This window comes from Ranitomeya imitator, chromosome 4 (genome assembly GCF_032444005.1).
Source record: "Ranitomeya imitator isolate aRanImi1 chromosome 4, aRanImi1.pri, whole genome shotgun sequence".
In the NCBI taxonomy this organism is placed as follows: domain Eukaryota; kingdom Metazoa; phylum Chordata; class Amphibia; order Anura; family Dendrobatidae; genus Ranitomeya; species Ranitomeya imitator.
The window spans coordinates 607735434-607758063 of record NC_091285.1 but is presented as its reverse complement, the minus strand read 5'-3'; the positions used below and the strand labels follow the sequence as shown (position 1 = coordinate 607758063).

Below are 22630 nucleotides of genomic sequence, written 5' to 3'. Positions count from 1 at the left end.
CTTGAAAACTTGCAGCTCTCTGGCGCCCCCCTTACCCTTAGGTCAGATTAGGTACTGCACCTAGGGGTACTTAGTCGCCAGAAAGGCTGCCTACTATGTACTGGCTATTGGGCACGCTGCAGCGAGGCGATATAAATACTCCCACTCAGGCAGGAACAACAACGCCGCCGTCGCTACAACAACTCCCAAATGCACAGCACACGGTATGCTGCCACCAGCTTCGATTAAACGGGTCCGAAGCTAACCCAACACAGTAGCGTAATTCCCTTCAGAAGACTTAGGGTATGTTATAGAGCAGGAAAACGAAACTAGTATTTTATGTATTTTACTCCATAAAGATCAGGCAGTGTTTATAAAAAGGTATATAAAGATGTTATAATATGAGACAAAGTATGTATGTACAAAGCAATTATAAAATAACATGGATTAAAGAAATATAAAACTCACATGTGCTCCGATCATCTCAGGCAACCATGCTGGTAGGCGGACCCCCAAATGTCCCAATTCATGAGATAAGACCTGCTTTAACAGCTCCTCAGGCAAGACTGAATGCTGGGTGAAGGGCAGAAACTTATAACTGCAGCCTTGTGACATCACTAAAGGGGTTGAGTTAACATCGCCCTCCCCTCTCCTCAGCTGTACAGTTCTTATAATTCTCATATCTTCGCTCGAGAATCTGGCAGAGTCATAACATACACCTCATCCATCTTGTATTAAAATTAGCTCTCTATTGATACCAAATTCATCCTAGTTGTTCCACACGGTTCCGGAGAAATCCGTAATTTTTACTCGTTGTGTTTAACTGCTAGTGGTTACCGTGGTTGACAGATCTACCAATGGAAGTTAGCAATATGTACTTATTTTTCTAGCCCAAATCGGTGGCCCAATATCTTACTATAATAGAACAAAGAACCTCATGTCTTGAGAGGGATAGCAGACCAGTTTCAGCTGTAGGGAGACTTGTGCAGCTACAAGCACAATAAAAATTATTGTGGGGGGCCATGAGGGATTTGTGATCCATTTGCACACATCTCTGCCCGCAGAAACATAGAGAGGAGGGGTCAAAGCCCACAATGGTGTGCTAACAGGGACAACTAAGAATCATTATACATTATCATCACAGTCATGAGTGGCTTGACACAAGGAATGTCCTGGATATGTCTGTGTGGAGGCTCTTGAAGCAATGACTCCAGCAGCAGTCCACTCCTTGTGAGTCTCCAAATTTTTGAATGGCCTTTTATTAACAATCCTGTCAAGCCTGCAGTTACCCCGGTTGCTTGTGCACCTTTTTCTACCACACTTTTTCCTTCCACTCAACTTTCCATTAATATGCTTGGATACAGCACTCTGTGAACAGCCAGCTTGTTTAACAATGACCTATTGTGGCTTACCCTCCTTGTGGAGTGTGTCACTGACTGCCTTCAGAACATCCATCAAGTCAGCAGTCTTCCCCATGATTGTGGAGCCTACTGAAACAGTCTAAGAGATCTTCTAAAAGCTTAGGAAGCCTTTTCCAGTGTTTTTTGTTTACTATTCTAATTTACGGAGATAATGACTTTTGGGTTTTTATTGGCTGTAAGCCATAATCATCAACATTAACAGAAATAAACACTTAAAATAGATCATTCGGTTTGTAATGACTATATGAGTTTCACTTTTTGTATTGAAGAACTGAAATTAACTTTTTAATGATATTCTAATTTTGTGATAAGCATCTGTAGATTAAAAGAGGTCTGGATACACATGAGACCATTATACTGCCTCTGTACAAATCCCTGGTTAGACCGCACATGGAGTACTGTGTACATTTTTGGGCTTCGGTTCTCATGAAGAATATAATGGAACTAAAGCAAGAACAAAGGAGGGCAACAAAATTAATAAAGGGGATGGAGGAACTACAATACCCAGAGAGATAGCAAAATTAGGATTATTTACTCTAGAAAAAAGACGACTGAGGGGCAATCTAATAACCATGTACAAGTATATAAGAGGACAATACAAATATCTCTCTGAGGATTTGTTTATACCAAGGAGGGTAACAGTCACAAGGGGGCATTCTCTGCGTCTGGAGGAGAGAAGGTTTTTCCACCAACATATCAGAGGATTCTTTACTGTTAGGGCAGTGAGAACGTGGAATTTCTTGCCTCAGGAGGTGGTGATGGCGAACTCAGTTGAGGGGTTCGAGAGAAGCCTGGATGTCTTCTTGGAGCGTAACAATATTGTATCTTACAGTTATTAGGTTCTTTAGAAGGACGTAGATCTGGGGATTTATTCTGACGGAATATAGGCTGAACTAGATTTGTGAAGGAGAAAATGGCTAATTAAATCAATTATTAAACCTTATATAAGTCAGTACAGATATGGTTTAGCAAGATGGCGATTGTGTCTTTGAAACGGTCTTGCAAGTCCTTGGAACTGTCCTGGAAGGAATCTTTGGAATGCAGGAGTGAAGACACTGGAATACACCAAGACGCCATATTTGGAAATGAAGTTGGACATGAACCAATTACAAAGTGACTAGCTGTTCAGAAGTTGTGCAACCTCCCCCATTTGCTGCTTGTAGTATCTGCCTTTGTTCTAAATATAAAGTTCAGTTGTGTACCATCTTTGACAGAGAGGAGTGTGTATCTGTCTCTGTATATCTGATACATTCTTTGCCTCTAAACTAGCACTCAGCTTATATTTTGTCAGGTACAAGCAATCATTTAGATCTCACTTTAAGGGATCACCCTCACAGGTGGACAAATGTCTTTTTTCGGCCTTGATAACTATGTTACTAGATTGTGAGTCCCAATGGGGACAGTGATGATGACAATGGCTGTAAAGTGCTGCGGAATATGATGGTGCTACTTAAGAGATGAGAAATCCAGCTCAATGAACTTGTGAATAAACTCCTTTATTCACCATAAGGTGCTCAGCAGAACACCTTATGGTGAATAAAGAAGTTTGCTCCCAAGTTCGGTGAGCTGGATTTCTCATGTTTTGATTGCCTCACGCTTTGACACATTGTTCTCCCTGCTCAGAACACCTAAGGATGTCTACTACAGTGAGCTGCACTTTTTTGTGCTACATACAGTAAGAGAGTAAAAATAACTTCACATGTTGTGTATTGGCAAAAAAGCAGTGCGTGCATGATATTTCATAAATCTCATTGATTATGATGGCACTGTAAATCATGGCGTGAAATACACAGCAGAAATCCCACGTGTGAAGCTATAGATTCTCCTCTCTGGTTGGAAGGCCAGTAAAGATATTATTCAGCATAGACGGGATTTACTCCTGTTGGAGCACGCAGTGCCATGAATGAAATGGTAATTTTTTTCTTGTTCACTTGTATGTACCGTTCATGGCCACTACATCATGTACAGATCTATGCCACTGTGCTGCGGCACCTTAAATCAGCTGATCGGTAGGAGTGCCACGGGGTCAATCTGAAATTGAAGGGGTTGTCAAGTACTAACATTGATGGCCTATGAAAGATAGGTCATCAGTATGAAATTGGTGGGGGTCCGATGCCTTTGTCCATTGCCTTGGTTCAGCCTACAGGCCCAGCATGGCCGGTTACCTGCAAGGAGTGTGCGACACACAAGCTCTATGCTTTACAGCCTGCTTGGGCCACTCTGAAGATTGCTGGATCCAAATAGCCTTAGCCCCCATGCGCTGGACCCACGGGGCCACCATGAGGCCGGTCTGACCTGCCAATCTTGAGGAGCGAACTGCCCCATCAAAGTAGGCGGCCGGCCGAAGCGCACTCTAAGGTTATGTGCACACGTTGCGGATTAGCCTTAGGAATTTCTGGTGCGGATTCTGCCTCTCCTGGCAGAAAACGCAGCTGCGGATTTTGTGCGAATCTGCAGCGTTTGTGCGTTTTTTGTGTGGATTTGCTGCGTTTTTTACCCCTTCGGATTTCTATAATGGAATGGGTACAAAAACGCTGCAGATTCACAAAAAAGAAGTGACATGCTGCTACTTTTAAACCGCAGCGTTTCCGCAGCGGATTTTCCGCAAAGTGTGCACAGCTTTTTTTTTTTTTCTCATTGATTTACATTGTACTGCAAATCAATTGCAGATCTGCAGCGTTTCTGCACCTCAAAAAACGCTGCGGATCCGCAGAGAGTCCGTAACGTGTGCACGTAGCCTAAGCTTCATCTTGAGACAGCTCCTTTATATCCCCAGAAAACCACTCTAAAGAAGCACAAAAAAGTAAATCAAGAAAATAAACAGGAGGCAGAAACGTCCAATCAGGTGTTTATTACATTTTTTATTTTGCCCCTTGAGAAATACAGGGGAGCAGCACTAAGGTGGTACACCAAAACAGATGCGTCTTCTGGCTCCATGTTGTGCGGCCACGTGTCATGGTGACCACGGTACATAGCATTTGGTTCACCTTAGGGATGTGGCAGGGGTGTCTGCCTAAATAAATACCTACACCTGAATTTACAGTACAAGCTGATCAGAGAACAGGACATATGTCTGGTCACATTACAGAACGCTCCATGGCGGGAATGCGGCTTTATGGTGGGGGATACTGGTTGGCGGCAGTGTGATCCCTTTTTCCCAGTGCTGCACTCCGCATGTACGATGTGACGGAGTGAGGAATTTGTAACGTGACGGGATGTATCCAGATGAGAAAGCAGAAAGTGCCATGATAACTGATGGATGGGATCAGTACTTAATTTTCCAAAATATGTAAAGTCTTATTACCCCCAAATTATTTTTTTCCAGAAGAAATATGCTACTTTGCTGAAAACAGACTATACAGTCCCACACACTTTACCATTGGAGAAGAGCATTGTCCAACAGGGCGGGCGCTCTTCTAATTAGCATGTGCCGCACATGGCCGCCCCAGACCCTGCAGGGTAGGATACAGTTCCCCCATTCAGCGTCCTTTTATTGGGTGCCACTGTACCCACAAAGCCTTACTCTATTATGCCCCAACTTAAAGGGCTCTGCCCTATAATCACATGAAGACCTTTGTTTAGCTGAGGTATGTTGCAAAAGTGACCAGAAAATGTAGATGAGAAGTTAAAACAAAACAAAAAAAAAAGATAACAGCATACGACCCAGAAATGGCTGATTGTCAAGTTAACTTAAAGGGAATCTGTCAGCACAAAATGACTTAACAAACCAAGCACAGCTGCTCGGTGCACCCTTGGAAAACAAGAAAATGGGAAGGTGCAGTTCACTATTTGGCCATGCCACCTCTCCATGCCATCTCTGCCTTCAATGACAGCTTGGACCTTACAGTAGGCAGAGGAAGAGGAAGACAGACTGAGAACAAATAAGTTCTGGGTGCCTGTGCTTGGTTTGAACAGTCAATGTGCTGGAAAAAAAAAAATGAGATTCATTGTATGTTCAGCTACCGAATTCTGGCCAAATATTGCTGGTATTAGGTGCGATTTATTTATTTTTTTAATATTTGAGGAGCTGCTCTTACTGATGGAAACATGATAAAACAAAAACAAACAAAAAAAAGCATCAAAATGTGTTCGGCAACAAATTCGTGGCCTGCAGATGAGTGCGATATCCATCTTTGACAGGCTCCATTAACGTCTAGTATAACTGTAAATATCATTGAAAATGTCAACAGCAGATAATTCAGCTGTGGGTCACCGACATGTCGCGGATCAGTCATAAACTGCCGGTCCCGGGGAAGATGCACATCTAAAATGGCCAATAAACATCATGTAAATGTCAGATCAACCTGATCGGTCAGTCAGCTAGTGTTACTGGAAGAACCAGACTTTCCTCAGACAGCAGATAAAAGAAGGATTGGACATACTAGATTTCAATATGCCTGATCCTTTTCTCCAACAGACTTGGCTAAACGAGCATTCAGCTGATATCTAAAGTGTATGGGCAGCTTATAATAGCTTCAGTGCTCCAGACTCTCCTGGTAGCACCCAAGCCAACTCATCAGCTCTACACTCTTACTCCTCATCTCCCTACATGGTAATTATCATTTTCTAGCTGTCATTTAAAGTTTTTTTTTCTTTTCGGCCATGGCCAAATGGATATTTGCACCTATAATTACGCACTAAATCAACTTGGTAGCAACTCTGGAATGACTTGAAAGAGTCTCAGGTTAAACCATAATTTCTTGTGACCTGACATTCACTGCAATAGGAATGTCAAACCCCAATAATTTTCCTTTTGAAAGTTTTAAACAGAATCAAAAATCTGTGCCAATTTCATAAAATAACTTTACAGCTGCCCATGGTTTTAATACAGAGCACCAAATCATCTGAAAGTTGTGTATTTAAAGTATAAAAATAAAGTCTGCCCACGGCCACCACCAGAGGGCGCTCCGCAACACACTGCATACATAGAAGTAAAAAATAAACTGTAGGCAGCAGGCGCCCCCTAGTGGTGGAAAATGTTATCATTTAACTCTTTTTTTCTATGCGCGGCATTTCGAGGTCTGTATCAGGAAAACCGTTTCAGATGCTATAAAGATAAAAGAAATCATTGATCAGCACAGATTGTTGGATATAAAAAAGACATGAAGATTAAAAGTTGGGTATTCTCTTTTTAGCAAAAAAAAAAAAAAGTATAGGGCACGTTACATGATCTCAGTGTAGTAACCCACTTGGTATCTAGTGTTTGCCTGATTCATCGTGTAGAAGGGAAAACAATGATTGTCAATAGGACCGGAGAGAAAGTTTGTGCTGAACCAGCCAATCACTTAATGTTTAGGGAGATTTTGACTTTTCCTTAACGAATCATCTCAGTGAAGAGAAGGATTGGGCATGTTGAACTCCAACACCCAATCATTGTGTTTCACAGAGCGATACATTCCTGCCACAGATGTCTGGCAGTGGCTTACTCCACTCTCCCTGGTGGTAAGTTCTCCACTAGTGATGAGGGAACATGTTCGGATAAGGTGTTATCGGAGCACGCTCGGGTGCTAACCTAGTGACTTCGGCATGCTCGAATACCATGTTCTAGTCCTCGCGGCTGCATGTCTTAGACGTAAGGACCATTTATACGAAGTTAATCGTGATCGAGCGTTCCTAGGAGTGCTCATGTCATGACAATCTTGCATTGCACACAGGCTGCCTATCACCCGTAGAATATGCAAAACACTTGTTCGTTGGGTGAAACAATCTTCTGTGGTGCACAAAAGATCATCATTCTCGGCAGCACATCTTGTGTCAATAGTTCGTGCTACTGAGAACAACGGCAGCCTGTGTGACCGAGTGATCTATTACAGATCGTTCAGTGCTCATCTGTGTGAAGTAGGCTATGAAACGACGGCTCATCGGTAAAGATTTAAGTTGGGTGACAAAAAAGCAATCTTTACTCGCTATAATTTACAGTCTTAAAGATCTCAAAATGGAGGATGGAGGCAATGGTTTTGTTCTTAAAGATCGACATCTCATTTAACGATTAGTGATGAGCGAATATACTCGTTACTCGAGATTTCTCGAGCACGCTCGGGGGTCCTCCAAGTATTTTTTAGTGCTCGGAGATTGTTTTCTACACCGCAGCTGAATGATTTACATCTGTTAGGCTACGTTCACATTAGCGTCGCTGTTGCGTCGGCGACGCAGCGGCGACGCGCCCCTATGTTTAACATAGGGGACGCGTGCGTCTTTTTGCACGCGTTTTCCGACACGTGCGTCGTTTTAGACGCTAGCGTCGGACGCAAGAAAACGCTACAAGTTGCATTTTTCTTGCGTCCGATTTCGTCAAAAAACGACGCACGCGTTTTTCCGTGCGTCGCGCGTTGCGTCGCCGACGCAGGGCGGCGCAACGCTAGTGTGAACGTAGCCTTAGCCAGCATAAGTACATGTGGGGATTCCCTAGCAACCAGGCAACCCCCACATGTACTTATGCTGGCTAACAGCGTGCTCGGGAAATCTCGAGTAAAGAGTATATTCGCTCATCGCTATTAACGATAAATGACTTTACAGGATTAGTAGAATATGGCTACTTTATTCCAAAAGAAGAAAAAAAAATCACTCCGGTCCACAGACTATAGCACCGGATCTCACTCTAAAATGTCAGTCGGCAGTAATGTGTGTGAATTCTAGCATCAGTATTGAAATTGTAAGTCCCGGTCTGTCGGTGGGTTTTATAGCCCCTAATTAACAGTACCATAGGGATCAATGATGAGGTTAGTTTGGATCAGTAGATCCATAGTGTCGGGCCGAGATTTGAGTCCATAATACGGGTGATAAAATGCATCTGCAGAACAGCTGTCTGAATGAGTCCCTATTCACATCAAAAGGAGTTGAACTGAAATACCAGACAGCTCTTCATCTGGGCACAAGTTGTGCTTTTGGAAAAAAGCAGCCATCATTTTCTAATCCAGTACAACCTCTTTAACGGGCGTATCCATAGGATAGGCCATCAATAGGAAGGTGTCCAACATTCACAACTCCACTGATGCCTTTTTTTTTTCATGGTTTTACACGGCTCCAAAATGCACAACAGCGATTTTAGAACTGTCTGGACTCGGTATCGCAGCTTTGTCAAATATAAGGCATCAACAAAAAAACTGGATAAACCCTTTAAATAACAAAATCAGTCCATAAAATGGCTGACTTTGCAGTGTGTAGGTGTCAGGTGGACTTTAATGAAGAAACCCCTTTGCTGAGAAAGAAAAAAAAAAAGATAACAGAGCTGCTTATAGCAGAAAAAGGATTAATACATCAATAGGAAATGCACTGCAAAATGGAGGCACGGGCTCAAAGGTAGAAGCGTCACCTATACTCTAGGGGTTTTGTCTTCCAGCTTTGGCAGGAAATGGAGCCAAGCCAAATGGGTCTGCACCTGCGATCTCTGAAGTTCTAAAAGTCACAGGGGTGATGGGAACAGACCCAGCTACTGAGGCTTTTGCAGAATGAGACACTACTTTGTGAGCAGCAATGGGCTGTGCATCCACAGCCGGCCCTTCCTGAGGGCTATAGTGTCGGGAATACTTAGACAAAGACTGAGGGCGGAATGGCTTGGTTACCACAGTCCCAAACACAGTCTCTTGGGATGTCTCGTGGCCAGGGGTCCTATGGTTTTCAGCACTGTGTGGCTCCGTGGATGCGTTTAGATACAGCGAGGCTTCAGCCATCTCATTGCTTCTGCTGGAATGTACATACAGGTTTCCAGTAGTGTAGGACGTCTTCATGGAACTGCCTCCCACCTTCAAGTCACTATTTCGGAATGTAGAATTTCCTACAGCCGCAGCTTCTTTTACAGAATGATGAGCTTGAGGAGAAGAAGTGGGGTCTTCAACACTAATCTTTCTTGTAAAAGGCGCCCGGAGGAACACATCAGGTTCCTCAAGCTGGTTTAAAGAAGGAGACGACTTAGCCAAGAATGGCGCATTGGTAAATATATCAGAATCATCCTTTGAAATTATTGAGCTCTTGAATGGCGCTGTAGAAAAGACGTCGACATCTGTACTGAAGCCTCCTGCAGGCATCTGGGCCCTTCTCTCAGATGGAGTGTAGATAGGGGTGTTATGCATGGAAACTGGCTCCTCAGAATTGGGAAATGTCACATCCTTGAGCTTCTTACAACCTTCCTCCTCATCTGACTCCATTAAGAGTGGTCTAGAACCGCTGCAATCCAAAAGGTCTGGCTCATGGTCAGTGCCTTCTCCTTCACTGCTATGAAAGGAACTACAACTAGATGGACATTTGGATGGACTCTCCAGCTTTAATTCAGATGATAAGGGGCATGTTTCAGAACTAGGACCTTTAAAAATCCCATCATTTCCCATATGGAAAGACTGAGAAGCTTGTAGTAGACCTACAAATAGAGAGAAAGGTTTAGAATTACTAATGTCACTAATGCTAGGAAATCAATACTTACAGGGTTAGGACAAAAAAAACATTCATGTCTCACATACTTTGCCGTCAAACAAGATCAAGATGGCACTGTGACAAAATGACACTTTGCTATTAATGGTCAGGTTTGGGATCCTCTTCAAAGGGATAACCAAACAACAAAAGGAAGAGTAGGAAAAAAACACACATATCAAAATAGATGGAGATATAGGCTTATAAACATGGCAGTGATGAGGGCAAGCTGCAGTCTACTGCAAAGTGCCGATTATATTGCTTCTGGAAAAAAACAGACTTTGCAAATGACACACAGTGGTCCTCAAAAAAAGCAGCCGAAAGGCCACCGCTAATCTATCCAGACCCCAATTTAGAAGACATTTTCTAATTCCCTGAAACCCTTGTATATTGGCTTCTTCTATTAGAAGACCACCCCTACAGAAGACCATTTTCTACTGCTTTTTTCTGGACGGCTTCACTCTATATAGTAAACAGTGTGGAATTTCCAGAAACTTAAAGACCAAATCATAATACACATTTCGTATGTTTGCAGAACTTGATGTACATTACACAGGAACCAACATATATGACACCTACATAACGGAGCTTACCTGGACGACATGAACTGCAGGTAAAATTTAGGAAGAAATGATTAGAAATGACTATGAAAAGTTGTCGTCAGAGAGAAGTGGTCTGAAGTCTCCAGGGAAGTGCACACAAGGTGGAAGCTCATCGTAAATGAAGTCTCAGCTTTGTCTAATGATATTTATGCCATTGGTGAAAAATCACCTTTATCCAAATGTGTCCCAATATCACTCTGGTGAATTGTGTGTGTTTTATAGTTAAAGAGAAACTGTCAGCAGAATTTTGCTATGCAACCTGAGGGGAAGATAATGTAAGGGCAGAGTTCCTGATTCCAGGAATGTGTGACTTACTGGGTTATGGGTTCCAATAAAATCAGTGTTTAATCAGCAGCAGATTATTACTGCCGGACTAGGTGTCTCATGCCTCCTAATCAACTAGGTGTAACCCCACCCCCACCATTGATTGGCAGCTGTGTACACTGCACATTGACAGTAGTGTGTGTGGGGAAGTCAAGTTATGCAAGGCTCAGCATATGACGAGGTTGTCCACGACTTTAGCATTAATGACCTATCCTCAGGATAGGTCATCATCGCGGTTCCACACCCGACACCCTCGCCAATCAGCTATTATCAGTGTTACATAGTTATTAAGGTTGGAGGAAGACTATAAGTCCATCTAGTTCAACCCATAGCCTAACCTAACATGCCCTAACATGTTGATCCAGAGGAAGGCAGTTGTTGGCGGCATTTGCCTCCGGCTGGAATTACTCATCCACGGAGCAGCTCCGCGTTTGATTGTGCAGTACCCTGCGGCAGCCATTATCGCCTCCTATTGATTTGATTAGGAGGCAGATATGTGGCTGAGGCTCGGTACTACTAGCAGAAGACTGCCAAATCCGCAACTGAGGACTTCTGGCCGCCGACACCCATAGCAGCTGATCGGTGGTGGTGCCCATAAGACATTGATGACCAATCCTCAGGATAGCATCAATGCTAAAATAGTTTACAACCTCTTTAAGCCCTGATGGATCGGGAGGAGAGAACACGGGGATTGTAACAAACGGACATTCTTCAGCCCAGGAAGCAACATCGCTGAAATCAGGGTCTTCGCCCCTCCATTATGCTGCTCTCAGATTACATAGCGGACCCGTTCCTTAATTATCTAACTGATCCTAAATGGATTTTTTTTCTCTTCATTGCTATGGTTCCTATTTCTACCAAAATGCAAAATTAACTCCTTAAGGAAGTGCCCATATTGGCCTTTAGGACCAAGCAAATTTTTTCATTGTCACATTCCAGGAATTGAAATATTTCTTATTTTTCTATTGATGATGCCACTGTGTGAAGGCTTGGGGGTTTTCTTAGGATGAGCCGTATTTGTTAATGGCAGTGTCTTGGTGTACATTTAATTTATTACCCATCTCTTATTATCTCTTTGTGGTTTCTGCTATTGTTTTTTGAGGTTTTGCATTTTCTGCTTCACAAATAAGGCAGTAACTAAACAAATTAGTTTTCAGTAGTCATATGATTTTCATTTTTTTTGTTAATGGCACTGTATGGGGGCTTTTTTTTTTGCAGAACGAGATGTAGTTTTCAGCAGTTCCATTCTCTGGTACATACAAAGATGATTTTTTTTTTTGAAGGTGGAACGTACAAAAGAAAACAATTTTTTTTTTTTTTTTTTTTAGTCATACTGACATGTTAGCATCGTGACGTTACAGGTTGCAGGTCTATACAATGAAAAAAAAAAAGTATATTAATTGTGTATCATCACAATTATCTGCAGAATAAAGCTGATATGTCATAGCAAAGGATTTATCAGTCAAGTCAAGCAGGAGGAAATAGAGCTGGGCGGGGAATAGAGTCAGAGAGGCTTGGAAAGATCTTCCACGCACCGAAAGCACTTAAGCCTCATTTACATATTCATTTTACTCACATATAGTCTAATTCCACAGCGCTTTGGGTTTACACACCACAGATCAGGGAGGAGATAAAGCATTCACGTTTTTAGGAACAGAAGCTCAATTGTGCGGTAACTATGGAATTAAGCACATGATCCTTCATGAGTAGAGATAATCGAGCACTAAAATATTCGAATAGAGCAGGTTGGACGTTTGGACAGGCTCAAAACAAGTAACAAGTATAATGGAAGCCTATGGGAAACTAGATAATTTTTCCTGTAGACCCTAACAGGAGGGCTGCGGGAGTAGGAAAGTTGCTGAATGTTTGGTAATCGCACTCAAATGGAATATGAACAGCATAGGGATGAAGCCTGGATGCATCTCTGACTCCCAGGTCGCTGCTGGGAACAAAATACATGATTCAAAAATTAAGTGGGAGTCCCTCCATTTTTGATAACCAGCCAAGGTAAAGCAGACAGCTGTGAGCCGAAATTATCAGGCTGGGAGGGTCCCAGGTTATTGGGCCTAAAAATACAAGCTCGTATCTGCCCCTGAATTAACGCATCACATTAGATGTGCCAGTTCTGGTACTTGGCCTTGACTTTTCGATTGCCCTCAGCGTTGGAAATTGGGGTAATGGTTTATTTGGTTGATGTCACCTGGCATCAAGCACTAGTGTTAGTAATGGAGAGGCATCTACCAGACAACACCATTACTATCCCAGTAAGTAAAAAGAAAAAAAAACAAATTACCACAATATTTTACTTAAAAAAAAAAAACTACATACTCAAGCCCTGGTTCACCAATTTATTCTAAAAAACAAACCCTGCAGCTCCGACAAAACCCATGGCATTCTCACGACGTCCACCGATTATGGAGTACAAGCTTTGAAGCTCCGTTCTCACGGCTGCATAGTTTGTACTACACAATCGTTGGATGTCATGGAAATGCCATGGATTATGTCAGAGCTGTGGGGTTAATAAATTGGTGAACGAGGAACTCTTTCTTTTCGTGCCTTTCAGGTTGCCATTTGTAGACTAGGTCGGAATTCTTGGACTATTTTGGACCAGCATGGCTTTTTTATTAATAAATTGGTGAATCAGGAACTTTTCTAAAATATTTGTTTTTTTTTTCCTGTTAACTTACCTGGGTAATAATGGGGGTGTCTGATAGACCTCTCCATTACTAACCCATGGGCTTGATGCAAGCTGACATCAACCCCAAAAAATATTACCCCGATTGGCAAAGTACCAAAGCAAATGGGAGGAACCAGGCAAAGTGCCAGAACTGGCGCATCTATTGTGATGTGTTAATTCTGGGGTGGGCTACAGGCTTGTATTTTTTGGAAGGGAAGGGACCAATAACCTGGGACATTCCCAGCCTGATAATATAAGCCCCCATATGTCTGGTTTACCTTACCTTATTTATTAGGTTAAACTTAAGCTCTCCCTCCTGTAACAACTCTCCCTGAACGGTTTCCTGAGGAGAGTGCGCTTAGCATCACTTCATAGGGTCCTATAACACCCCATGATACGATGCAGCCGGTCAATCACAGTAATGCCAATAGCCAACATGGCTACAGCATTACAGTGTATGGCGGGCAATTTCCACAAGTTTATTGGCTAACAGCCTCGATACATGGGGGTCTGGGACTCGACCATTGCGCTAGAGCACCTGTGATACTAGATCGAAAAACAAGCATACCAGAGTACCACGAAGCTCGATCGAGGACACTCACTCCTCACTATTCATGAGCTATAAGAGGGGAGATCTAGGAAGCAAGCTGTGCTGAAACATGAGCGCTAGCGAAGACTGGACACAAAGACCTCATATCCAGCAGTGGGAGATGCACCCACATGACAAGTCTGAAACTGGGGGGCAAGAAGTTAACTACTACAAATGTATTCTTCATTGTATGCAAAAAAAAAAAATAATAATATTTGAATAATATTTATGTTTTTGGGGGGTTATTTTTAAAACCAGTAATTGAGCCCAAACGTTATTCAATAAAAACTCCCAACAAATGTTGTCCTTAAACCATTATATGAATGTCTGTAATGTAGTTATATTAAAATACTTACAGATCGCCATCTTCCCCAATTTCCAGTGTTGCTCGAGTCCTTTTCTGGATAACGTGACTTCATATCAGACTGGCTGGATGACACAGGGGTCTGTGTGTGGACCGGAAATCTCTTTCACAATGTAAGACTAAGGACCCTCATTCTGGGGCTCCATAGGCTTACATTGACGTAAGCAGCATCAACCTACACAGCAGTCCCTGTGTGAGAGGAACGCCCAAGTGACCCATTAGGGGGCTATAGCGGTGCTGGAAATGGAATGAAGACGATCCGAATAGATTTTAATACGAATAACATTACATTACAGACATACTTACAAAAAGGTTTAGACAATAGAAATTTTGTCAGGAGTGCTTCTTTATCGGATCTATACGATAGTGATGAGCGCAAGAGCTCGTTACTCCAGTTTGCCTAGGATGCCCAGGTATGCACAGAGTATCGCGGGTGCTTGACTAACTTGTTTCCATCCCATCGGCCAGAGGTTTTGCACTTGTTTTTTTTCCCTAATTGGAAACTGGGTTTTTTCAAACTGCAGCCTGTCGCTTCTTTCAATGTTTTTTGCACCCATAGAAGAAAATGATTAAGTGCAAACCTCAGCAAAAAAAACGTTATCGGGTTTTGCTGCATTTCTGGTGCAAAATCTTATGGAAGCTGCATCCATTTTTTTTATTGGGGGGGGGGGGGGAATTAAATTTTAATAGCATGCACAAGAGACAATAAAAACACAGCAAAAACCTCCCTTTTTTAACCAGCTTCTTCACGGTCAAGAAAGCAGATTTTGCCTGCAAAAAAAAGAAGCAGCAAAAAATGCAAGGTGTAAACATAGCCCTTAAACTGTTTCCGGTCGGTGACCTCAGGAATCCGTGGAGGTCCACATACGCAAAAATAGTGTTACACAGTAATAAAGAAAAAAGGAAATACATGTGTAATAAAACACGTGCAATTCCAATAATTTTCTGGGAGAAATACTTCATTTTCTGATACTTTTCAAAAGTGCCAACACTTTCGGCAATGACTGATAAAGATACTGTAATACATATTATATACATATCACACACAGGGGGGGGATGGGGGTCATGTGTCTGCCAGCAGCACGGGGTGGGGGGAGGCATATGTCTGCCAGCAGCACAGGGGAGCATATTGTGACCGGGGGGCATGTGCCTGCCAGGGTGCGTCTTATAGTCAGGTGCGTCTTATAAAGCGAAAAATACGGTGTGTATGTGTATATGTGTATATATATATATATATATATATATATATATATATATATATATATATACACAGTGGGGCAAAAAAGTATTTAGTCAGTCAGCAATAGTGCAAGTTCCACCACTTAAAAAGATGAGAGGCGTCTGTAATTTACATCATAGGTAGACCTCAACTATGGGAGACAAACTGAGAAAAAAAAATCCAGAAAATCACATTGTCTGTTTTTTTAACAATTTATTTGCATATTATGGTGGAAAATAAGTATTTGGTCAGAAACAAAATTTCATCTCAATACTTTGTAATATATCCTTTGTTGGCAATGACAGAGGTCAAACGTTTTCTGTAAGTCTTCACAAGGTTGCCACACACTGTTGTTGGTATGTTGGCCCATTCCTCCATGCAGATCTCCTCTAGAGCAGTGATGTTTTTGGCTTTTCGCTTGGCAACACGGACTTTCAACTCCCTCCAAAGGTTTTCTATAGGGTTGAGATCTGGAGACTGGCTAGGCCACTCCAGGACCTTGAAATGCTTCTTACGAAGCCACTCCTTCGTTGCCCTGGCGGTGTGCTTTGGATCATTGTCATGTTGAAAGACCCAGCCACGTTTCATCTTCAATGCCCTTGCTGATGGAAGGAGGTTTGCACTCAAAATCTCACGATACATGGCCCCATTCATTCTTTCATGTACCCGGATCAGTCGTCCTGGCCCCTTTGCAGAGAAACAGCCCCAAAGCATGATGTTTCCACCACCATGCTTTACAGTAGGTATGGTGTTTGATGGATGCAACTCAGTATTCTTTTTCCTCCAAACACGACAAGTTGTGTTTCTACCAAACAGTTCCAGTTTGGTTTCATCAGACCATAGGACATTCTCCCAAAACTCCTCTGGATCATCCAAATGCTCTCTAGCAAACTTCAGACGGGCCCGGACATGTACTGGCTTAAGCAGTGGGACACGTCTGGCACTGCAGGATCTGAGTCCATGGTGGTGTAGTGTGTTACTTATGGTAGGCCTTGTTACATTGGTCCCAGCTCTCTGCAGTTCATTCACTAGGTCCCCCCCGCGTGGTTCTGGGATTTTTGCTCACCGTTCTTGTGATCATTCTGACCCCACGGGGTGGGATTTTGCGTGGAGCCCCAGATCGAGGGAGATTATCAGTGGTCTTGTATGTCTTCCATTTTCTAATTATTGCTCCCACTGTTGATTTCTTCACTCCAAGCTGGTTGGCTATTGCAGATTCAGTCTTCCCAGCCTGGTGCAGGGCTACAATTTTGTTTCTGGTGTCCTTTGACAGCTCTTTGGTCTTCACCATAGTGGAGTTTGGAGTCAGACTGTTTGAGGGTGTGCACAGGTGTCTTTTTATACTGATAACAAGTTTAAACAGGTGCCATTACTACAGGTAATGAGTGGAGGAAAGAGGAGACTCTTAAAGAAGAAGTTACAGGTCTGTGGGAGCCAGAAATCTTGATTGTTTGTTTCTGATCAAATACTTATTTTCCACCATAATATGCAAATAAATTGTTAAAAAAACAGACAATGTGATTTTCTGGATTTTTTTTTCTCAGTTTGTCTCCAAAGTTGAGGTCTACCTATGATGTAAATTACAGACGCCTCTCATCTTTTTAAGTGGTGGAACTTGCACTATTGCTGACTGACTAAATACTTTTTTTCCCCACTGTATATATATACACATATACATACATACACACACACACATATACACACACACCGTATTTTTTGCTTTATAATACGCAAAAATATTATATGACACACCCTGGCAGGCACATGCCCCCCGGTCACAATATGCCCCCCCTGTGCTGGCAGGGACATGCTCCCCTGTGCTGCTGGCAGACACATGACCCCCCCTGTGCTTCTGGCAGGCACATGATAAAATAACAAACACAACTCACCTTCTGATGATGGCTCCTTGCTCACAGCTCCTCGGTTGTGCTTCCTGTTTCCCAGGCATCGGATCATGTGACCTGAACACACAGTGATGTCATCACTGTGCTGTGCCGATCACATGATCGGATGTCAGCACAGACACAGGAAGCGCAACAAAGGAGCTGGGAGCACAGAGCCATCATCAGAAGATGAGTTAAGTGTTTGTTATTTTATCATGTGCCTGCCTGCAGGGGAAGGCATATAAGAGTGACAGGGGCCATATCCATGATGGGAGGTGGGTAGAGACTGCAGGCACATGTAATATTCGCTGCTCCCCTGTGAAATCAACTTAACACGGCTTCAGCACCGAGGTGATGGACAGCAGGTGCAATGAATATTACATGAGGCTAATGAGCGGGAGCACAGGACCTCCTGCTGTCTCAGCAGCCCGCAGCCAGCCCACCCCAGCCACCTGACACCACTCCAGAGCGGCTTCCCCTCCTCTACAGCACAGAACAGCACACAGATTCGGATTATAAGACGCACCCCCCACTTTCCCCCAAAATTTGGGGGAACAAAAGTGCGTCTTATAATCCTAAAACTACGGTATATATATTTTTTAATATACTTATTATATCGCCAACTGAATTTGTTCACATACTTTATAACATACTTTATATGGAAAGCGTTACCACCAGTTCCATTAGAAGAAAGACTTCACACAAACCTCTGATTAAAACCACACAAGTCCAAGGCCATTGCCATTCTTTAAAATACTTTAATTCACAGAAATAGATTGGAATCTACTATACAATCAGGAAATGTGCAGGTTGTAAATGACATTTTTGCTTTTATTTCCATCTCTACGTTAACTTTATTTTTTTTTATTACTTTTTTGGAAAATTTCAAGACCTGGAGGGAATCAGAACTGATAAGACCGGGAGGAGCAGGAACTAAAATATATTTATATATTTATATATACACATGTCAAAATTCTACCAACCACTTCACTAAAGGAATTTTTTTTTATTATTATTTGCCTACAATAATGATAAATTATCTCGGGTTGAGAAAACTTTTTTTTTTCTTTCCATACAATACATAAGAATAAAGTTAAGATCAGTGTATTGGACACAGGTAGAAATTTGTTATACAGAGGAGATCCCCGCAAACTTAGAAGGCTTATAATTCTATGTACAGACAACAAAATCCAGTACATTGCATGGAGAGCTTCCCAGAGACAGCGATAGACCACCCAACAAGTTGTACATCTTGTGTACAGGATACAGATATATAGGAAACTCGCACGGACAACTGCACAAACAAAGGTTACACTGATCTTGCAGGACACGCGCACGCACACATACGCACAGATACAGCTTTAAATACTTTTTCTTAAATAACAGAAATAATAGAAGCATATCGGCCCACACAAGTATCCCCCCATGCAGAGTAAAGAGGTCCAGGTCACCAGTACAATGTAAGAGATGGCAGATCCACAGACTGATATATTGTGCTGGGAAATTCTGCAATGTTAAGGTCTTCGATGCCAGGAGGGAGATAATATCAGAACGACTGGTAATGCCCATTTGCTAGCGACAAAGTGCATATTTTTGTCATCATAATTAGACATTTATATTCGGTTTTGGACTTTCTTCCTTTATTTTTGCCATTTTTGTAAATTTATAGGGTTGGTCCCAAGATGTAAAGTTATTCCCTACCCATGGATGGGGGGGATATCTTCCATATCGATGGGGATCCAATTGATGATAACTGGGGCTCCAAAAAGTGCAGCGGAGGTCAAGCACACACCTAGACTCCATTCATAGGAACCCGGTACAGATAAAATAAGATAGACAAGTAGAGCACTTCACCATCTCCGGCACACCCATTGAGAATTAATGGAGCAAAGGCGCAAATACTCCAACTCTGGTCCTTTGAGTAGATGATCTTGATAGCCCCGTTCTCGAAATTGGCAGGAGTCGTAGTGATAGAATTCCTAATCCAATGAATAGGTGATAACTTCTTGAAAAAAAATGTTTTACCGGGGGAACAGTCCCCAAGAAAAGGTTGACTCCTGTGCCTTCTAGACAATTTATTTAGATCATAGGAGAGCTGAACATCACTTGGGTAGTAGGTCTAGGACAGGTTGAGGGTCTCACAATCCATTATATTCTACAGGAAAGAGGCTCATCTTAAGGTGTTACGCGAACAGCAGCACAACAGTATTGATATGTACTTCATAGCCAAGGGCTGCTCTTCATCACAAACCAAACTTCCTATTTGGTGCACACAATGGAGTGCAGAAAGAAAGCATAGAAAAAAAGTGTCTCAAGGAATCACGAGGAAACCGAATACCAGAATTACTGATGAAATTTCATAGATTTTTTTTTGACCTATGGGTTTCGAAAGTGTACCGCTCTCTTGGTTAGCTCCATCACTACCAAATACCAAATGGAGCCTTCACCTGCCTATAGGGAGATTAGAAAAAACGAGTCCTGCAGTATTGTTCTCCATTTTCTGACAGCAAAGAGGTATCTCCTACATTGTAGATCCAGTGTGTCCATCATGTGTGGTCTGAACAGAAATGGTCTCCGTTTGTAGGAAATATTGGCCAACACTTCAAAAAGACATAGTTCACCTTCATCTTGATTAATGAGAAATCTTCTTTTTTACAATCTCATATTTGATTAAACTCAATGTTATGACACGTCATGGCACGTATATATATGGCAAAAAAAGGCTCCTAAAGGGGAAGGGAACATATTGAAATCCGTTCTTGGTCCCAGCCACAATTTTCTGCTGTAGAGCCACTTCTGGAACACTTCTACAGCCTTAAGTTTACCCTCAACTTCATCTAATACTATAATACCTTCCCCGATTCATAGAAATTGATGTTGGGGAAAGCTGTTAAACCATCATGGAGAACTTTATTCCAACTTTATTTATAAGGGGATTATTTGTTGGGGGAGACTGCAGCCAAATATCAATTTTTCATCGGATTTCATACAGGTACCCCAAATCTAAAGGAATCATGTCCATAAAAAAAAAAAAAACATTTATGTACAAAAATGATGCACACAAGCAAAAGGCAAACCTGTCTACTGCAAATATCAGGAGTTCATATGTTTTATAACCTTGTGTTATCCTTCCAGAAAGTGATATTTATCTGAAATGATGTTACGGTGTTTCTGAAGCCCTCTGCTCCTCAATATTTATTTTATATAAATGAACGTAGGCAAATCATGTGCAATGTAAACCGGCAGTTTACAGAAGAGGTCCAGTCTGCATAACAAGCTTTGGTACACCATAAATAACCAGATAAAAGCACCTGATCATTACGTACATCACACAGATCACTCATTAAATCATTCACACGTCTCTCCAATTACCATTACTGCCTATACATTTACATTCCCTACTTAAATATGATATATATATTCTTGATCTTTCAAATAGCCATTACGTCAGACCTGATAGCTCAAGTTTGTTTTTTTTAAATATTTATCTTTCAAGACAGCTAGATATGTAAAAATTACAATGGCGGGGGTCAAGACTGAACTGGCCTTGGTCACCAATTAAGTCTCCAAATGGCAAAAACAATAGGAAATGTTCCTATTAAATCAGTGTTGGGCTTCCAAAGTAGGGAATGATGACCCCTCAAGGCTAGCTGACATACCCCGACCATTGTGGCATGTCACAAGTGCAAATAATTATGAAACTCTTTAATTATGGTTATGAATCTATGACATTTCAACATTTTACAAGTGCCAAGCAGCCAAAGGTGACTTTTCTTTATTCCTTCAGAAAATTTGTTGGAGGAAACAGAAGTAAATCAGAGAACATAGCAGAAGACATGGATCCATTAATTCCAAACACTACTGTTGCCAGGCGGTGGAATCCCTGAAAGAACACAAAAATGGAAAGGAACTCTCCACTTGCATTTATTAAAAAAAAAAAAAAATCTGATTAGTATTACATTACGAAACAGGAAACTGCAAGGTTAAGATCCTGCAATCCCTTCTTGGTCCTCAAACAGTGTTAGGGATATGCTGCCCGGATTTAGCTACTGAGGTCTGTATTCACAGTAAGCGGTCTGCCTCAACACTGTCAATCCCTGGCATTCCCCCATCTCATCCTGCATTACTAATCAGATTTTTTTTGTAAAAAAAAAAAAAATACATATAAGTGAACTCCTCTAAGCAAAAACGCTAATATATTCTGCTTCCTGAGATACAAATACTAACACTGAATATGTTTAGGCAAAGTCCCGAGCATCGCCAACCTCAAGGTCAAAAATGAGCTGTGCCGTCATTTGGTTATGTTCTGTCCCATACACGAGTATCTCAGGACAGCAAAATAGACGGGCCGGTGTGAATCTTTCAGAACATTTAGACGACATGGCAAGCAAATTTAGATTTGTTTTTAAAAGTAAAACAAAAAACTCATCAGCTTATAAGCTGTAATGATATAGGGTATGGCAATTGAACAAGAAAACATGGAATTTTCGCATATCCACAGCTTAAGATTTTCTTGGTCTCCCACGCGACACACAGTTGTCCAATCCCGCATAGTCCTTCCATCCCACAGGTCTTTTTAATCACTCAAGACTGAAGCAGTTTGTACACGACAAAAAAAAAAAAAACAAAAACAAAAAAAGCTGGTAAGGATATGTATTCAGAGTCAGCCAGAGGCTCCTTAGCAGATCCACGCTATACTGATGTGCACAGAAGGTCGAAATAAAAAATAAAGAGATGTACATATCTATCTATCTATATATATATATGCAGGGATACTCCTCTGTGGGGGAGGGGAGGTTAGGAGGTTCGCTAGCATGTGCGCGCTTTACAAGTCTATGAGCTGATCCACCAGTAGGAGTGACCTGGTCATGTTTGGTAGGCTGGACTCAGAGTTCCCACTGCTGTTATTAGCGTGAGGACCTGGAAAGTGGGGGAAAGAGAGGGATTCAGTATGTGTTTGGAAAAAAAACAAAAACAGAAAGCAAGCTTGAGTAGAAGGTGAGAGAGCAGAAATGAGAGAGGGCAGAGACAGCAGTAATACATACGTTAGCTACAAGGGCTTGTTCATAACTGGCATTTTATTTGGAGATTTATTGGCTTCTTAAGCTTCCAGTGAAAGTAGATTGATAGTAAAGCTTAGCTTAAAGGAGTTGTCCAATCTCAAGCTAC

The 22630-nt window shown here is 42.0% G+C and overlaps 1 protein-coding gene across 11 annotated transcripts in view; it reads right to left on the bottom strand.

The window, feature by feature from the left end:
- Window positions 1-4236: 4236 nt before the first annotated feature.
- AAK1 (AP2 associated kinase 1) overlaps window positions 4237-22630 on the bottom strand; it is a 153088-nt gene continuing 134694 nt past the window's right edge. For 6 of the 11 annotated variants that reach the window (XM_069766557.1, XM_069766559.1, XM_069766558.1 and 3 more), the window contains one exon: window positions 4237-9753. In XM_069766557.1, coding sequence (XP_069622658.1) covers window positions 8720-9753 — 1034 coding nt within the window. In that variant the 3' untranslated portion in view covers window positions 4237-8719. Of the gene's footprint in view, window positions 9754-18199; window positions 22382-22630 lie in introns of those variants that run through there. The other 5 variants (XM_069766563.1, XM_069766564.1, XM_069766565.1 and 2 more) reach the window with 1 other exon arrangement.